Source organism: Erythrolamprus reginae, chromosome 2, assembly GCF_031021105.1.
Source record: "Erythrolamprus reginae isolate rEryReg1 chromosome 2, rEryReg1.hap1, whole genome shotgun sequence".
Classification (NCBI taxonomy): domain Eukaryota; kingdom Metazoa; phylum Chordata; class Lepidosauria; order Squamata; family Dipsadidae; genus Erythrolamprus; species Erythrolamprus reginae.
In genome coordinates this window covers 58,520,796-58,537,107 of record NC_091951.1, presented here as the reverse complement: position 1 = coordinate 58,537,107, position 16,312 = coordinate 58,520,796, and the positions used below count along the sequence as shown (strand labels likewise).

Genomic DNA, 16,312 nt, shown 5'->3' with positions numbered 1-16,312 from the left:
TTCCTTGCAATATTAGCACTTCCTGGGTCAAATTGCTCATGTTAAATCTGCAAGCTTATGTATTGCCTGAATCTGTGCAGCTTCCTCTTTGCGTGTCATGTAAATAAAAACCGATTATGAATGATGCTGTCAGGATTATAATGTACTGAATGGGGAGGCCTAAAAGGTAAATATAAGAACAATTCAGAATGTTCCTACAACAGTGGTGTCAAATTCCTCAGGGGTGCTTAAATCTGCCCTGCGGGACCGGCCTGGAAATAGTAAAGGACTGGCCCACGATGCCTTTGGCAGCCAAAATGGGGTCTGGACAGCACCCTGCAGCATTCTGCTGAAATGGTGCACGGGGTGTGGGTGGGCTTGTGCAGCCTTCTACTCCCCATTTCCGGTCCGTACAGCCTCGTTTTGGCCGGCAAAGTGCTGCAGGAGGCCACCTAGGCTGAAAATGGGGCATAGGGGTCTGTGGGGGGATGCACGCAGTCCCTCCCCACTCCATTTTGCTGGTAGGCAGGAGATGTCTCTCTCATCTTTCTAGCTCCCTCCCCCTCCCCTCGGCCACCTCATAATGCACTTGGGCAAAAGGAATCCTCAATCTGAGTATTGTATTAGCAGTTCTGTGCTGGCAAAAACTTCAGAAGAGAAGGATTTAGGGGTAGTGATTTCTGACAGTCTCAAAATGGGTGAACAGTGTGGTCAGGCGGTAGGGAAAGCGAGTAGAATGCTTGGCTGCATAGCTAGAGGTATAACAAGCAGGAAGAGGGAGATTGTGATCCCGCTGTATAGAGCGCTGGTGAGACCACATTTGGAATACCGTGTTCAGTTCTGGAGACCTCGCCTACAAAAAGATATTGACAAAATTGAACGGGTCCAAAGACGGGCTACAAAAATGGTGGAAGGTCTTAAGCATAAAATGTATCAGGAAAGACTTAATGAACTCAATCTGTATAGTTTGGAGGACAGAAGGGATCGAAACATTTATATATGTTAAAGGGTTAAATAAGGTTCAGGAGAGAAGTGTTTTTAATAGGAAAGTGAACACAAGAACAAGGGGTCACAATCTGAGGTTAATTGGGGGAAAGATCAGAAGCAACATGAGAAAATATTATTTTACTGAAAGAGTAGTAGATCCTTGGAACAAACTTCCAGCAGACATGGTTGGTAAATCCACAGTAACTGAATTTAAACATTCCTGGGATAAACATATATCCATCCTAAGATAAAATACAGGAAACAGTAGAAGGGCAGACTAGATGGACCATGAGATCTTTTTCTGCCGTCAGTCTTCTATGGAGGAGAACTACAATGGTGATCTGGCCCTTGAAGAAATCCAGTTTGACACTTCTGTTCTACAGTAAAAATCAATCCTATCAAAGCAACGGTTATTCTAGTTACACCAGGGAAAGAGTGAGAGGCTCCCTGTTGTGACTGTAAAAGTTACAGTACAGGAACAAGAAGTCAACTTGGGTAGTTGTCAGGTTGCCTCTTCCTGCATTTGGGGGGGGGGGGGCAAGGTCCGTGCAAATCATCGAAAGCGTAAACATGACTGCTAATTAATAATTTTCTTTTACCATGACACCAATGCTCAAGGGATTGGCTGCAGTCAAAACCCTCAGTGCTCCAGAAGGTCAGGAGAAGATTGTGTTGTTTATGCTATGCGTGTGAGTTATTTCAGGCTTTCCTTGAATAGCCATGTCTAGTGTAAGCTGTAGTATATCCCAAAAACCCCAACACTTCATCCAGCAGGATTTTCCCCTTATACATGCTTCTGGTCTTATTCTGATGCTACTTTTATTTACTTTAGGTTTCCTTCCATTTGGAGATTGTTTAAAAAAAAAAACCAGTGAAAATGTGGGTAGGGTATAGATTTTATCAATACATATAGCAAAATCAGGCATTCTGTTCACTGCTTCAAGCATTTAGGAAATGCTTATTTTTATATATTTTTCAGGGCATGTTTATCTTTTTTTAAAAATAATTTTTTTAAATTATATATTTTAAAACAACACAAAAAGAAAAGAAAGTAAAGGTAAATACAACAAAAGCATAACAACAAACAAAAAACACATAAAATTTTAAAAAAACATACACCCCTTAACTGATATATCAATATTTTATACTTTAATACCCCGTAGGGTTTTCTTATGGCTATTTCTATCGACATATTAATTATATTGGTTATTTGTATTATATATAATATTGTTCTACTTTCACTGCCTTTCTGTTATCATTTCCCAATAATTTCATTTAATACAAATCGTCAGGTCATGTTTATCATTAGGAAGAACGAGTATCATTTCTTCTCCTTTCGCTAGTGGAGAGGTAAAGTGTTGCATTCTTCATATTTTTCCTGATGAAAATATTTTTTACCCTGTTAGACAACATTGGTGAAGATGTTTTGAAGTGAGTTTTTTAGTTTCTCCCCTCTCTGTAGAATCATTCATAGTTTTCACTTATCAGCTCCAATCAATAGGACTGGAATCTCAAGGTCTGTCTTGTCTCTGTCTCTCTATCTCTATCTATATACAGTATCTACCTATCTACAGTATCTACCTACCTACCAACCAACCAACCAATCTACCTATGTGCCTTCTTGTCTACTTTACATCTGTCCGTCCGTCCGTCCGTCCGTCCGTCCGTCCATCCATCCATCCATCCATCCATCCATCCATCCCAGAACAATTCTTGGTGGTGTATAAATTAAAATCATAACTTAGTACCATGAAACAGATAAAAGAATTTGATAATCACAGAACCATCATTGTCTAATAACACACTTCTATTCAAGGAGCATATATACTATCTATATGGCCATGTATCTCTTATCCTTGCTGCTTGAGACCCGGCTCAAGTTGTAGTTCTGATTGAAAGAGCCAATTATGTTGGGTTGTTTCATGAAAACAACAACAACCAAGTTTGTTGGTGCTGAAGAAAGATGAATGATCACTACCCTCAAATTGACATGAGTGGTATGAAAGAAAAGGAAGGAAGAAAAGAAATGGCATGCATTTCTGATGCCTCTGCTATTTGTTTGGCATGGTTTGAGCCAAAATGTTTGAGAGAGAGAAGAAAATGGAGACTCTTTTATTGCAACCCGAAATGCAGGAGCAGTCCCTGATCCACCTGACCTACCAGTGTTCGTGCTTCTGCTGTGCACCTCCCAGATATAATTGATCAGGTCAAATAAATCAAGCCGCTATTCCATTGTCAAGAGCTGAAGTAGCAAGATGGGATGTCATATTTTCTGCCTTGGCAGTCCTTCTCATATTCTCCATGTGAACCCTCTTGTCCTCTCACTTCATCTCACACTGCCAATCCAATTTAATAGGCAGTAATGAAATGGGATGCAGAGCAGGGGCCTTAGTGCTTTCTATTTGTGTGGGGAAAGTTCAGGTAGCGGATGCACATCTGGTTATGCAGCTGGTTCAAGATAATTGTCGGGGGTTCTTTCGAGTTTACATTGGATCAGTATTTCCTTGAATCCCATCGCTTTAACTCCTGTACAAGCAGGTCTTTGGTTTGGGAAATGGCTGGCAAAGAAGTCCCAGCGGTCCTTACTGACATATGTCCCACAAAATAATGAGCCAGCAAAACTTCTTCCATCTCATAGAGATGCAGAAATTTTTGTTGCAACTGTTTATTGTTCTTCATTCTTCAGTCCCTGGGCTCAACTTGACCTTCAGCTACCAGGAGCTCAATTCAAGCCAGGCTTATAATAATGAATTATACAGTCCACCCCACCCCACCCCGCAAATAATGGTTACACACATTTGCTCAAGGAATAAACATGGACAGATTTGTCTCTTTTAATGAAATGTGGCAACCAACCTGTTACATTTTCTTCAGAATAGGTTGGGAATGACAGGTTTTAATTTGCTACTTTCCCCATGCTTGTTTAGGCTATTTAAGGAAAATTATGAGATGGAGAGTGGGGAGGTTGATGAATTTATCAGTATTATATGCTTGGAGAGGAATGTATATGTGACACTTTGATCTGCAATCAATTTATTATTTATTTTATTTACTGTATTTATCATGTGGCATACAATGTCAGGGAAATCTATAAATGCTAGATATAATACAGACCGGATAGCCTAAATTGCTAGCTCATTTTTTTTGGTGCTTGCATGCCTATCCTTGATTATTATTATTATTATTATTTATTGGATTTGTATGCCGCCCCTCTCCGTAGACTCGGGGCAGCTAACAACAGTGGAAAAAAAAAGCATGTAACAATCTAATATTAAAACAATTTAAAAAACCCTTATTATAAAACAAAACATACATACAAACATACCATGCATAAATTGTAAAGGCCTAGGGGGAAAGAGTATCTCAGTTTCCCCATGCCTGATGGCAAAGGTGGGTTTTAAGAAGCTTACGAAAGGCGAGGAGGGTGGGGGCAATTCTAATCTCTAGGGGGAGTTGGTTCCAGAGGGCCGGGGCTGCCACAGAGAAGGCTATTCCCCTGGGTCCTGCCAAACGACATTGTTTAGTTGACGGGACCCGGAGAATGCCAACTCTGTGGGACCTAACTGGTCGCTGGGATTCGTGTAGCAGAAGGCAGTCCCAGAGATAATGCACCATAGGGGGTGAACTAGTTTACACCAGCAGACTAACCACTACATTACAATATCCTACATTTTTGGGAAGAACTTGATGCATATGAAGGCCAACATCATCTAAAGAACTGGCAGCTATTATTTTTGTGTATGTAATGATAACACAACCTTTTATAGTCTTGTCTAATGCATTGTGCTTTATTTTATTATAATTAAAATACAAATTACAGTATCATTACCATCTCTAAATGTTCCTTCACGTAGACAAGATAGATAAATAATTACAGGAAAGTGCAGAATTTAAGAAAATGTGTATCCACTTTCTTGCTGATATCTGTGGCGCCCATTTTATTGGAATTTTTTTAAATTTATTGCAGCCTACTTGAATAAGCCTTGAATGCTAGTTTAAGGGTTAAGGGTTAATGGGTTAAGAAAGAAAGGAGATTGCACGTATGAATTATAGAGTGTAAGGGCATGTACGGGAGTGGGTGTAGTATCATAATCTAAGCTCTGCTTGTTTTGTATATGTATGTAACATTGACATAGGTATGTAAGGGTGTGGTTTATAATTATAAATTGGATTATAATTGGATTATAATACTTGCCTTATGTGCAGAGGTTGACGACTTCCAAATCCATTGCTGATAAACCCAGGCATTGAGATGTCAGTATTCTCATCTGAAATCTTCTGAAAAGTCCCTGAAATTTGTCAAATGTTGACATATTGCAGGTTTAGACTCATTTCATTTTTAATTGTTAGGAGGTTAGGTATATTTTCTGGCTCTGGAAGATGTATCGTTACCATGTTGTGGTTACTATTCCTAAAGACCATAGTTCATACCAAGATCTGGAAGAATCATATGAATAATGTTATAGAGATTATTATACCTTTCTCTGGTAGGCTGCTGGGTAACAATGGTTTTCATTTAAAAAGTTTCTAATTTAACCAATCCATATCCTCAATAATAATACAGTATTTTCCCAATCCCATTTCTTCTCTAGGCTTTGGATGTGTAGGAAAATTTGGGTGCAGAAATGCTCGGATATATTCACAAATGGGATTCTGCACTTCTGGCAGAAGGTACCTGCTGCTAAGATTGCTGACCTGCAATAAAAACGTGGAAAAACTATCAAGGTAAGAAGTGCCCCCAATCCTTCAAACAGATCCTGAGATTTCTGAAATATTTGATGGATAACATAAGCTTAATAAAGTTCTTTGAAATATTTTGCCTCCTTCAAAAAGCTGATGTCTCCAAAGTCTTTAGTTCATTGACTTCTTCATGACATTTCATTTACCCCCAAAATTTATTATATGACAATAATTTAATAAATACTATTTAACTAACAGTAATAATAATAATAATAATAATAATAATAATAATAAAGTTTAATAAAGTTCTTTGAAATATTTTGCCTCCTTCAAAAAGCTGATGTCAGTGATCTCTTTGTGACATTTCATTTACCCCCAAAATTTATTATATGACAATAATTTAATAATTACTATTTAACTAACAGTAACAACAACAACAACAATAATAATAATAATATTAATAATAATAATAATAATAATAATAATAATAATAATAATAATAAAAAGAACTGAAGCCCACTGTCACTGCTGGCTGACCATTTAATGCTGAGCAAGATTGTCTTATTAATAGCTACCTCACCTTCAAGATTATTAAGACTAGCATGGAATTCTATGGAGACCCCAAAAGATTAATTGAACACAATGAACTTTCCATCCTTATAAAAAAAAGGGTGAAAGATTTATACCTCCCATCCTTATCAACCTCAGTTACTGACACCCAGGACTTACTAATTCCCTTGACCCACAGCCATTTGTTGACCGCTATAGGCCCTTTACAGAGCTATGGAATTCTACTCCCAGAATTCCTGAGCCTGCAACCTTTAGTGGGGCCACAATTTATGTGGATGGAGATATAGAAGGCTAAGTGAGCCTGGAGATTTTGGGAGTAAGGATTTTGCAGCTAATTTTTGAATTATGTTAATGTTATTTCAGGGCTAATATTTTTAATTGCCCTCAGAGTTTGGCTACAATGATCAAAGGAGGCTGGAAAAGTACCCACTAGTGCTCACTTCTATCCACAACATTATTTGTGTTTGGGTATTCTTTCCAGCGGAGTTTGCCTGGGTTGGCTCTGCAAGAGAATGGAGAAGCAGGGAGTTAGCAGGATGATGGGAGGAGCAGAAGAGATGCAGGCTGCAACATCTAGTGAAATCTTTCTTTAGAATATCTTTTCCAAAAGTGTAATCCAAATTGTTCAAGGTTTTTAAAAATTATTATTATAATTTTTTTTTATGCTGCCCATCTCACCTGCAAAATGGCATCGGACCAGAATATCTCCGAGACCGCCTTCTGCTGCACGAATCCCAGCGACCGATTAGGTCCCACAGAGTCGGCCTTCTCCGGGTCCCGTCAACTAAACAATGTTGGTTGGCCGGCCCCAGGGGAAGAGCCTTCTCTGTGGCAGCCCCGACTCTCTGGAATCAGCTCCCCCCAGAGATTAGAACTGCCCCTACCCTCCATGCCTTTCGTAAATTCCTCAAAACCCACCTTTGTCGTCAGGCATGGGGGAATTGAGATATCTCCCCCGGGCCTATATAATTTATGTATGGTATGTTTGTAGGTATGTCTGCTTAAAAATGGGGTTTTCTTAACTACTTTATATTTTAAATTGTAAATTATTAGATTTGTTATGAATTGTTTTATTACGTTGTGAGCCGCCCCGAGTCTACAGAAAGGGGCGGCATACAAATCTAATAAACGAACAAACAAACAAACAAACAAACAAACAAACAAACAAACAAACAAACTGACTCTGGGTGACTTAAAAGTCTAAATCTCATCTTTATCAAATTTACTGTATCATACTTTAAATAGGAGACCTTTTTTAAAAAAAATAACCTTTATTTAGCTTTTTTCTTTAAATACGAGACTTCTACATGTTGTTGTATATACTGTGTGTTGTTGTATTTCCTTTGTATACTTTTTATGCAGCATTATGGTGAGAGGAGGTTTACAAATAGGTTTCTACTTGATTTTTGCTCAGTATTTCTTTAAATAATAAAATCTATGCCCTGGAAGGAGTTGGTGGATCATTTAGCCCGATGTTTTTCAAACTTGGCAACTTTAAGATATGTGGACTTCAACTTTCAGAATTCACTAGCCAGCTTAGGGAATTCTGAGAGTTGAAATCTGTAGATCTTTCAGTTGCCTGGTTTGAAAAACCTGATATAGTCAAATTCTTAAATAATGTTGCGTATGAATGCTAAATATTAATAAATTATATTTTATGACAACAGAATCTATACTGCCTGATTATACAGTTTCACTATAAGAGCACTTTTTAATTAACAATAACCAGGAAAAATCTTTAATGCAGACATATAACGTTTTCTAATTAATTGTTGCTCATTAATTTTTGATCTTGGCTGCAACAATCTAGGCAGTCAATAGGTAGAAATAAAGAAATTCAAAACACTCTAAATCTTTGTTGCTCTTTTTTTTCTGTGAACTTCCCTCCCTTTCCTCCCTTTTTTTATTGAGAATGTACGAACAGGCTAGTAAAGTTTTTCTATGGGTCCCTTTGGAATTTTGAAAGTAGACTGTAGGTGTTCTCTCAAAAATTTCCACTTGTTGAGTTTTGCCTATTCCCAGAACAGCTGTTGATGGGTACAGCACACCTGTTTATCAGAATTTAGATGAATGAGTTTATCCATTGCCCTGTCTTCTAGCTGATCAGAATTATTTATAGTACCCAGTTGTTTTGCATCATCCCCACCATTTTCTAAAATTTCTTTATCAGTGGGGGGAAAAAGACCTCCCCCACTCCAATGCTTGTATAGATAGTTCTCAACTTACAGCAGTTCATTTAGTGAACTGTTCATTTAGTGACAGTTGGAAGTTACAACATCACTGAAAAAAGTGACATGACCATTTTTCACACTTACAATCATTGCAGCATCCTCAGGGCCACACGATTTGGACGTTCGGCAACTGGTCCCTATTTATGATAGTTGCAGTGTCCTCTGATCATGTGGAGACGTTCTGGCAAGCAAAGTCAAATGGGGGAGTCAGATTCACTTAACAACCGAGTTATAAACTTGACAACTGCAATGGTTCACTTAACAACTATGAAAAAGTCATAAAATGTGTCAAAGCTCCCTTAACACATGTCTCATTTAGCAACATAAATTTTGAGTTCAATTATAGTTATAGAGCCGGGGTGGTGCAGTGGTTAGAGCACAGCACTGCAGGCTACTTCAGCTGACTGCTAGCTGTAGTTCAGCAGTTCAAATCTCACCACCGGCTTAAGGTTGATTCAGCCTTCCATCCTTCTAAGGTGGGTGAAATGAAGACACAGATTGTAGGGGGCAATATGCTGGTTCTGTAAACCTCTTAGAGAGGGCTGTAAAAGCACTGCGAAGCAGTATATAAGTCTAAATGCTATTGCTATTGCTATAGTTGTAAGTCGAGGACTACCTGTATTTTGAGGTATTCTTGGAATAACTCAAAATACAGGTAATATTCTCTTCCCCAAAATCGCCTCCTTTGGATGTTATTTGGTGATGGGCTAAATGTCTTCAAAAGTCTGATAATGAACCAGACAAAGCTCATAGTCTCAGCCTCATAATGGAAACAGACAAAGAGCATCTCCAGAGGCAGAAATTGGAAAGAAAATATGCTTTTCTTCATCCTTCCTTCTAAAAGCATGGCTGATTAAGAATTGACCTCCGTTTAGGTGTGAATGTGATTCTACCCCCTTAAGTATTATGTTTTTATTAATCTATTTCATTTAATTTCCAGTCTTCATTAACTTTTCCTCTCCCAGCCCCCTTTTTGTGTAGCTTTTGCCTTGTATTTTAACCTGTTCCACACAGTTATTATTGTTCTTTCATTCTCAGTGGCTTCCTTTTCCTCCCCACCCGCCTGCCCTCCTTTTCTGCAGGATGAGCTCCTGTGCCAAATCAATGCTTCCATCTCAGTGGCTGTTCCTGGCATATGTGTTAATGGTGTGCTGTAAATTGTTGTCCGCAAGTAGCCATCCTCCTCGGGGACCGGCAGGTAGGAGCTTTCAAACTCATTAGGCACTACCGAGGCCAATTAATAACATTCTTCCAAATGTTATGAGTCCATTTTTTAGCCATAGATAATTGATGAAGCTGTTTGGCAATGCGGTCGTGATCAGAGCGAAAGAGACCCCAAAAAAGGTTATGCACTCACACATGAAGAAAGATGAATTATCGCTAAGCCCTTGGAAGCGGTTCATGATGTTGTCTGTGTCAGACAATTTCCTGAATGAATTCATGAGACTCTCTGGATTTCAAATGTTCATAGTTTCCTTTTCCATGTGACTCAACACACACACACCAAAAATAATCACAAAACAGAATCAAAAAGTAGAAGAAATATTCACCAGAATTGTGAGGAGAGATAGTGTTCTCTCATAAACAGTTTACACTGATTACCTGAATAGAAAAAAAATCCTTTCCTGAACAGCTGTTGCGATCTCGAGCAGTTGGCATGTTCTCGTCTGTAAAGAGATAAAAACAAGTTGCCTTATGCTGTGGCCTCCTAGAGAAATAAATCAGCTTTCCAATGATGGAAAAGATGGGAGGGCCTTCAGTTAAATTTGGGTCCAAGCACAAGGCTTTGGCAGTAGCACTGATAGCAAACCATAATAATGTTGAAGTAATGTTGAAGCGTGATGGCTCAGCGGTTGAAGATGCTGAGCATATCAGCTGGAGAGCTGACAGCCTGGGTTCGAGACCCCAGTCAAAAACAGAGACAGATGGGAAAATCTTTATATTTACCGTTTTTGGAGTATAAGATCCTCAGTAAGACCTCAGTATTTACAGCCCCTACTTGACAAAATCATACAATGGGACTGTAACAAACAATTATCATATTTTCTTCAGGGTACAAATATATATGTAGTTTCTAGAACCGCTAAGTTTATAGTCAGGGCTGTTCAGATGAGAATACGTTTTATAGAACATATTGGGGTGGCATGCAAAGGAGATGAACTCACTTAAGAATATTTTATATCAGTATCTTAGATTTGTTTAATATAATCCTTTGCACGAGTTATATTCTCATGTTTTACTACTCAATTTTAGAATATTATACTGCATTTTAACTTATTATTTATTCAATTTCCCTCTATTTTAGCCAATTTTATTGTATTTTAACCAGTCACAGTTTTATGACGACCAATGTGGTCCTTTTCCTCTCTTTGATATGGTCGATTGATTAATCAAATAAAGTTGATATTGGAATATTGGAGTATAAGACGCACCTTCCCTTCTCTTTTTCAGACGCTGAAAAAGTATCTGAAACTGTATCACTCAGATTTTCAGAGGCTGAAAAAAGTATCTGAAACAAAGCTTCGGAAAAAAGCCTCTGAAACGGAGGTTTCAGAGGCAGAAAAAAAAAAGCAAGAGCTCAGAACCAATAAACCTGTTGCTAAAATTCATATCTGGGAATGGCTGATTGGGGGTATTCCAGGAGGCCAATCCGCCTGCCAATCAGTTTTTTCTTATTTTCCTCTCCAAAAACTAAGGTGCGCCTTATACGCCGGTACATCTTATAATCCACCCCCCCTCCCCCCGGTAATAACTTGCATTGGAGGATATTATCATCAAATGTTGCAGTTATATACAGCACAGTGGTGAAATGCTACAGGTTCAGGCCACTTTGCCCCAATTATTAATTACAAATACTTCTGGCTCTCCAAAATGGTAGTAAAAATGCTTTTTAAAAGTTAAAAAAAATGTTTCCCACCATAACGCGGCTCAGTTGATTGTCACAGCTGATGACCTTAAAAAAAAATTAAAAGCATTTTTACTACCTATTCCCCAGAGATGGTAGTAAAAAAATGCTTAAAAACGTAAAAAAAAAAAGTCCCAACTCTCAGCTGTTTCACAATTAGAAGGGATCATCAGGAACTTTAAAAAAATTTTTTTTTAAAAAAAACTACCTATTCGCTGGAACTGTGGTTTTGCACGCTGTAGTATCTGTTTGCAATTGTGTGACAGTACCACTTTGCAACTTTCTAAGTAACAGGAACAGAAAAACCAAAAGTACACATATAGATTGGTTGATATTTGGCTTAATAGCTGTAACTATGAGGGATCTTAGATTCTTAGTGGACCTTCAATTAAATATGAGCCAACAGTATGTGGTGTAGCCAAAAAAGCCAATGCAATGCTAAGTTGTATTAAGAGAGGGATTCAATCAAGATTACCTGAGGTACTAATAGCACTCTATAATACCACTCTACTATCACCACTCTATAAAGCCTTAATAAGACCACACTAGAATAGTACATCCAGTTTTTATCACCACGCTACAAAACAAGATGTTGAGACTCTAGGAAGAGTACAGAGGAAAGGCAACTAAGTTTATAGGGGACTGGAGGCTGAAACATAAAGAATGGTTACTGGAACTGGACATGGCTAGTCTAGTGAAGAGAATGACCAGGGAGACAGAGGGGAAGGGGTCAATCTATTTTCCAAAGCACCTGAAGGCCAGACAAGAAATAATGGATAGAAACTGATCAAGGAGAGATTCAACCTAGAAATGAGAAAAAATTTGACAGTGAGAGCAATCAACCAGTGGAACAGCTGGCCTTCAGAAGTTGTGGGAGCTTCATCACTTAAAGCTTTCAAGAAGAGACTGTCTTCTGCTGCCTGTCAGAAATGGTGTAGGGCCATGATGGCCAGGTGGCACATGGAGCCATATCTGAGGGCATGCGAGGCATTGCCCTGGCCAGCTTATTTTCGACCTTCACAAGGAGTGGGAGAGGCCATTTTCACCCTCTTCAGGTTTCAGGAAAATCTCTGGAGCCTGTACATGGCTGAAAACAATAGCCCTCTCTCCCATCCTCCAGACTTTCAGTAGGCCTGCTGGGCTGTTTTTCGCCCTCCCCAGGCTTCAGGAAAGCCTTCTGACGCCAGGGAGGGCAAAAAATTATCCGACGGACCTACCGGAAGTCCAGAAGCTTCAGTGAGGCCTGCATGCATGTAGAGGGGTGGGCAGCCCCAAGGGTAGTGTTCACAAATGCGCGTGGGGAGGACACTGCATTATAGATGTGAATATGCACATACACTATCGCCCTTTTGCCACGCCATCACTGGTGCCTGCTTGAGCCGGAGGTTGGACTAAATGACCTACAAGATCCCTTCCAACTCTTGTTATTCTATTCTATTCTTCAGTGGAAAGCAAAGTTTAGAATGGAGAAGGCCAACCCAGCACTCCGTTTGAAGTTAGCATTCTGCTTAAGGGTATAAGCTATGAAAATACAACTGTGCAAAAGCCTTAAACCAGTCACTACTCTTCTAAAAATCCATCACACAAACATGTCATACATTTAACAATTTCCTATGTAGTTGCATGGGTTCTCCCTAACCCTGTATTAGTTGGGGTTGCGTTGAAGGTGAGTTTCTATATATAGATAAGGTCAAAATTACGGAGTATTTCTGCAAATAAATAGAATCCCTGAATGGGGGCAGGAGAAAGATGTGCCCATGTTTTTTTTGGGTTGGATAACAATTAAATTTATTTATTTATTTATTTATTTATTAGATTTGTATGCCGCCCCTCTCCATAGACTCGGGGCGGCTAACAACAGTAATAAACAGCATATAACAAATCTAATGTTTAAAATAATTTAAAAACCCTTATTTAAAACCAAACATACACACAAACAAGCATACCATGCATAAATTGTATAGGCCTAGGGGGAAAAGAGTAGTTCAGTTCCCCCAAGCCTGACAACAGAGGTGGGTTTTAAGGAGCTTACGAAAGGCAAGGAGGGTGGGGGCAATTCTGATCTCTGGGGGAGCTGGTTCCAGAGGGTCGGGGCCGCCACAGAGAAGGCTCTTCCCCTGGGTCCCGCCAGACGACATTGTTTAGTTGACGGGACCTGAAGAAGACCGACTCTGTGGGACCTAATCGGTTGCTGGGATTCATGCGGCAGAAGGCGGACCTGGATGTAAATAGAGCTGTGATGTTCATAAAAATGTATCTGTTGTAGTAAGAACAGTACTTGATATTCTGATTGTTTTGAAGGATGCCTGTCTTGCTTCTTGCTCTGTGTTTGGGATGTAGGGAATCTTGTAGCTTCTGTGGGGATAAGAATCTGCAAATTAAGTTAAGCAAATTCAGCTTATTTAACTATTTTCAAGGTGCGGAAATGATGTGTGTCTGTGGGAAGGACAGGATAATTTAGGATTAATCCAGCTTTAGAATCAGAATTATAATTAGAATTAGAATTATCCAGCTTTCCTGGATAGTACATTGCTCTTATTTCATTTCACCGTAGCCAGATGCAATTGCAGTATTAAGATTGTAATTAGTAAATTATAAATTTAGAAATGCCTACTTTGCTAATAATACATATTGCCCCTATTAAAATAAAATATCTATTATGGTTCTATATTAATGTGCTAATTAACACCATCTGCCTTTTAAGAAATTTGTGATTGCTGACAATCCCTGACTTCATTCACCTAGTCCCATTTCTAACAATCCAATGTGCAGAGATCTGTGTGCTCTTATCATAAGATGTGTCCGACATATGAATGTCTGAAAGTACAGTATAGGTCAGTGATGGTGAACCTATGGCATGGGTGCCACAGATAGCAAGCGGAGCCATATCTGCTGACATGTGAGCCGTTGCCCTAGCTCAGCTCTAACGTGTATGTGTGTGCCGGCCAGCTGATTTTTGGCTCCCACAGAGGCTCTGGGAGGACATTTTTGGCTTCCAGAGAGCCTCTGGGTGGATGGGGGAGGGCATTTTTACCCTCCCCTGGCTCCAGGGAAGCCTTTGGAGCCTGGGAGGGCGAAACACAAGTCTGCTGGGCCCACCAGAAGTTAGGAAACAGGCCATTTCTGGCCTTCAGAGGGCCTTCAGGGAAGCTGTTTCCACCCTCCCCAGGCATTGTATTATGGGTGTGGGCACTCGCACATGTGCGATAGTGGGTACGCACACTTTTTTGGCAGCTGAGGGACAAAAGGTTTTGCCATCACTGGTATAGATCGACTTCAACTTACAATGATTTATTTACTGACTGTCTAATGTTAGAACAGCACTGGCTTATGACTGTTTTTCATACCATTGCAGTATCCTCATTGTCATGTGATCAAAATTTGGACACTTGGCAACTGGCATGTATTTACGATGGTTGCAGTGTCCCTGGGTCATGTGATCACCTTTTGCGACCTTCTGACAGCTTAAGTCAATGGCGGAAGCCAGATTCACTTAACAATAGCATCCCTAACTTAACAACTGCAGTGATTCCCTTAACAATGATAGCAAGAAAGGTCATAAAACGAAGCCAAACTCACTTAACTGTCTTGCTAGGCAACGTCCATTTTTAGCTCAGTTGCAAATCAAGGACTACCTATTTATTTATTTATTTATTTATTTATTTATTTATTTATTTATTTATTTATTATTTATTTATTATTTATTATTTATTATTTATTATTTATTATTTATTATTTATTATTTATTATTTATTATTTATTATTTATTATTTATTATTTATTATTTATGTTTTATGTTTTATGTTTTATGTTTTATGTTTTATGTTTTATGTTTTATGTTTTATGTTTTATTTTATTATTTTATTATTTTATTATTTTATTAAATTAATTAGATTTGTATGCAGCCCTTCTCCGAGGACTCAGAGGACCTATAGGAAGTGTACCAAAGTTGTCCTTGAGAATGAACTTCAGGGCTCTTTTCGAAAACACCACCTACAGTTAGTGACCAAAATAAATGTGCATATTTTGAATGCATAAACATCCATCTTTGTTTAGCTTGTTAGCCATTAATGTCTAGACAATGTTCCAACTATGCTTTAGGCTTTATTTTTCTGGAATGCAAGGGAAGATGCAGTGGCAAAAAAACCGTTGACATTGGAATTTGTTTCCAACCTAGGATTCAATCACACCTCTTTAAAATTCATTCACCATCCAGTCCCAAGAGAAATACCTGTGATGGGAATTTGATGCTGTGTATTGTGTGCACGAAAGATAAGTGCTCATTATAGGTGATGCAAATTCTTTAGCATTACAGCTCAAGATTATGATTGTACATTTTGGTAGGATTAAGACTGACTTTTAGACTTTCCAGAATGCACCTTCTGATATTAAAGACTTTGAAAAATGTGAACCACTCATTGTGAAAGAAAAATAGATGACCTTACGGGTAATTGCTTCTGGAAACCTCAAAGAACAACACACAAGCAATATACTGTTGTCATTGCTAAGTTTTGCTTCTTCTTGGGAATTGAAGCAAACAGTTTAAATTTGAGTGGAATGGAAGATTAGTCTATCACATAGACTAAAACGTAGCCTGCCACATTTTGGCTGAGATTCCCCCCCACTCCCACCCCAATAACCTTGCTAAACTGCTTTGAGGTCACAGAATATTCCATCACATTGTAACTGCTCAGGTTGAGATCAGTCATTAAGATGTTGATAAACCATGAAGTCTTTGTGAGGGATGTGAAGGGACTGAGAGAGAGAGAGAGAGGTTTACAGAAAAGGGGGAGGGTTCCTGGATAAACACAGGCTGGGGGATAAGAAATAAGAATAAAGAATAAGGTCCAAGTAGAAGAGAAGATAAAGGAGAGATAAATCAGAATGGCTGAAGGAAGGCTCATAGTCCGATAACTAAAAAAGTTGAGGGGTGTGAGCAGCTGATTTAGTTAAGATCAAG

At 38.8% G+C, this 16,312-nt stretch overlaps 1 protein-coding gene across 2 annotated transcripts in view; it reads left to right on the top strand.

Annotated features, from left to right (window-relative positions):
• Positions 1-16,312, top strand: part of TAFA4 (TAFA chemokine like family member 4) — a 239,234-nt gene that overhangs the window by 76,013 nt on the left and 146,909 nt on the right. For both annotated transcript variants that reach the window (XM_070735734.1, XM_070735733.1), the window contains exons 2-3: positions 5,559-5,691; positions 9,530-9,645. In XM_070735734.1, the coding sequence (XP_070591835.1) occupies positions 5,612-5,691; positions 9,530-9,645 (196 nt within the window). In that variant the 5' untranslated portion in view covers positions 5,559-5,611. The remainder of the gene's footprint in view (positions 1-5,558; positions 5,692-9,529; positions 9,646-16,312) is intronic.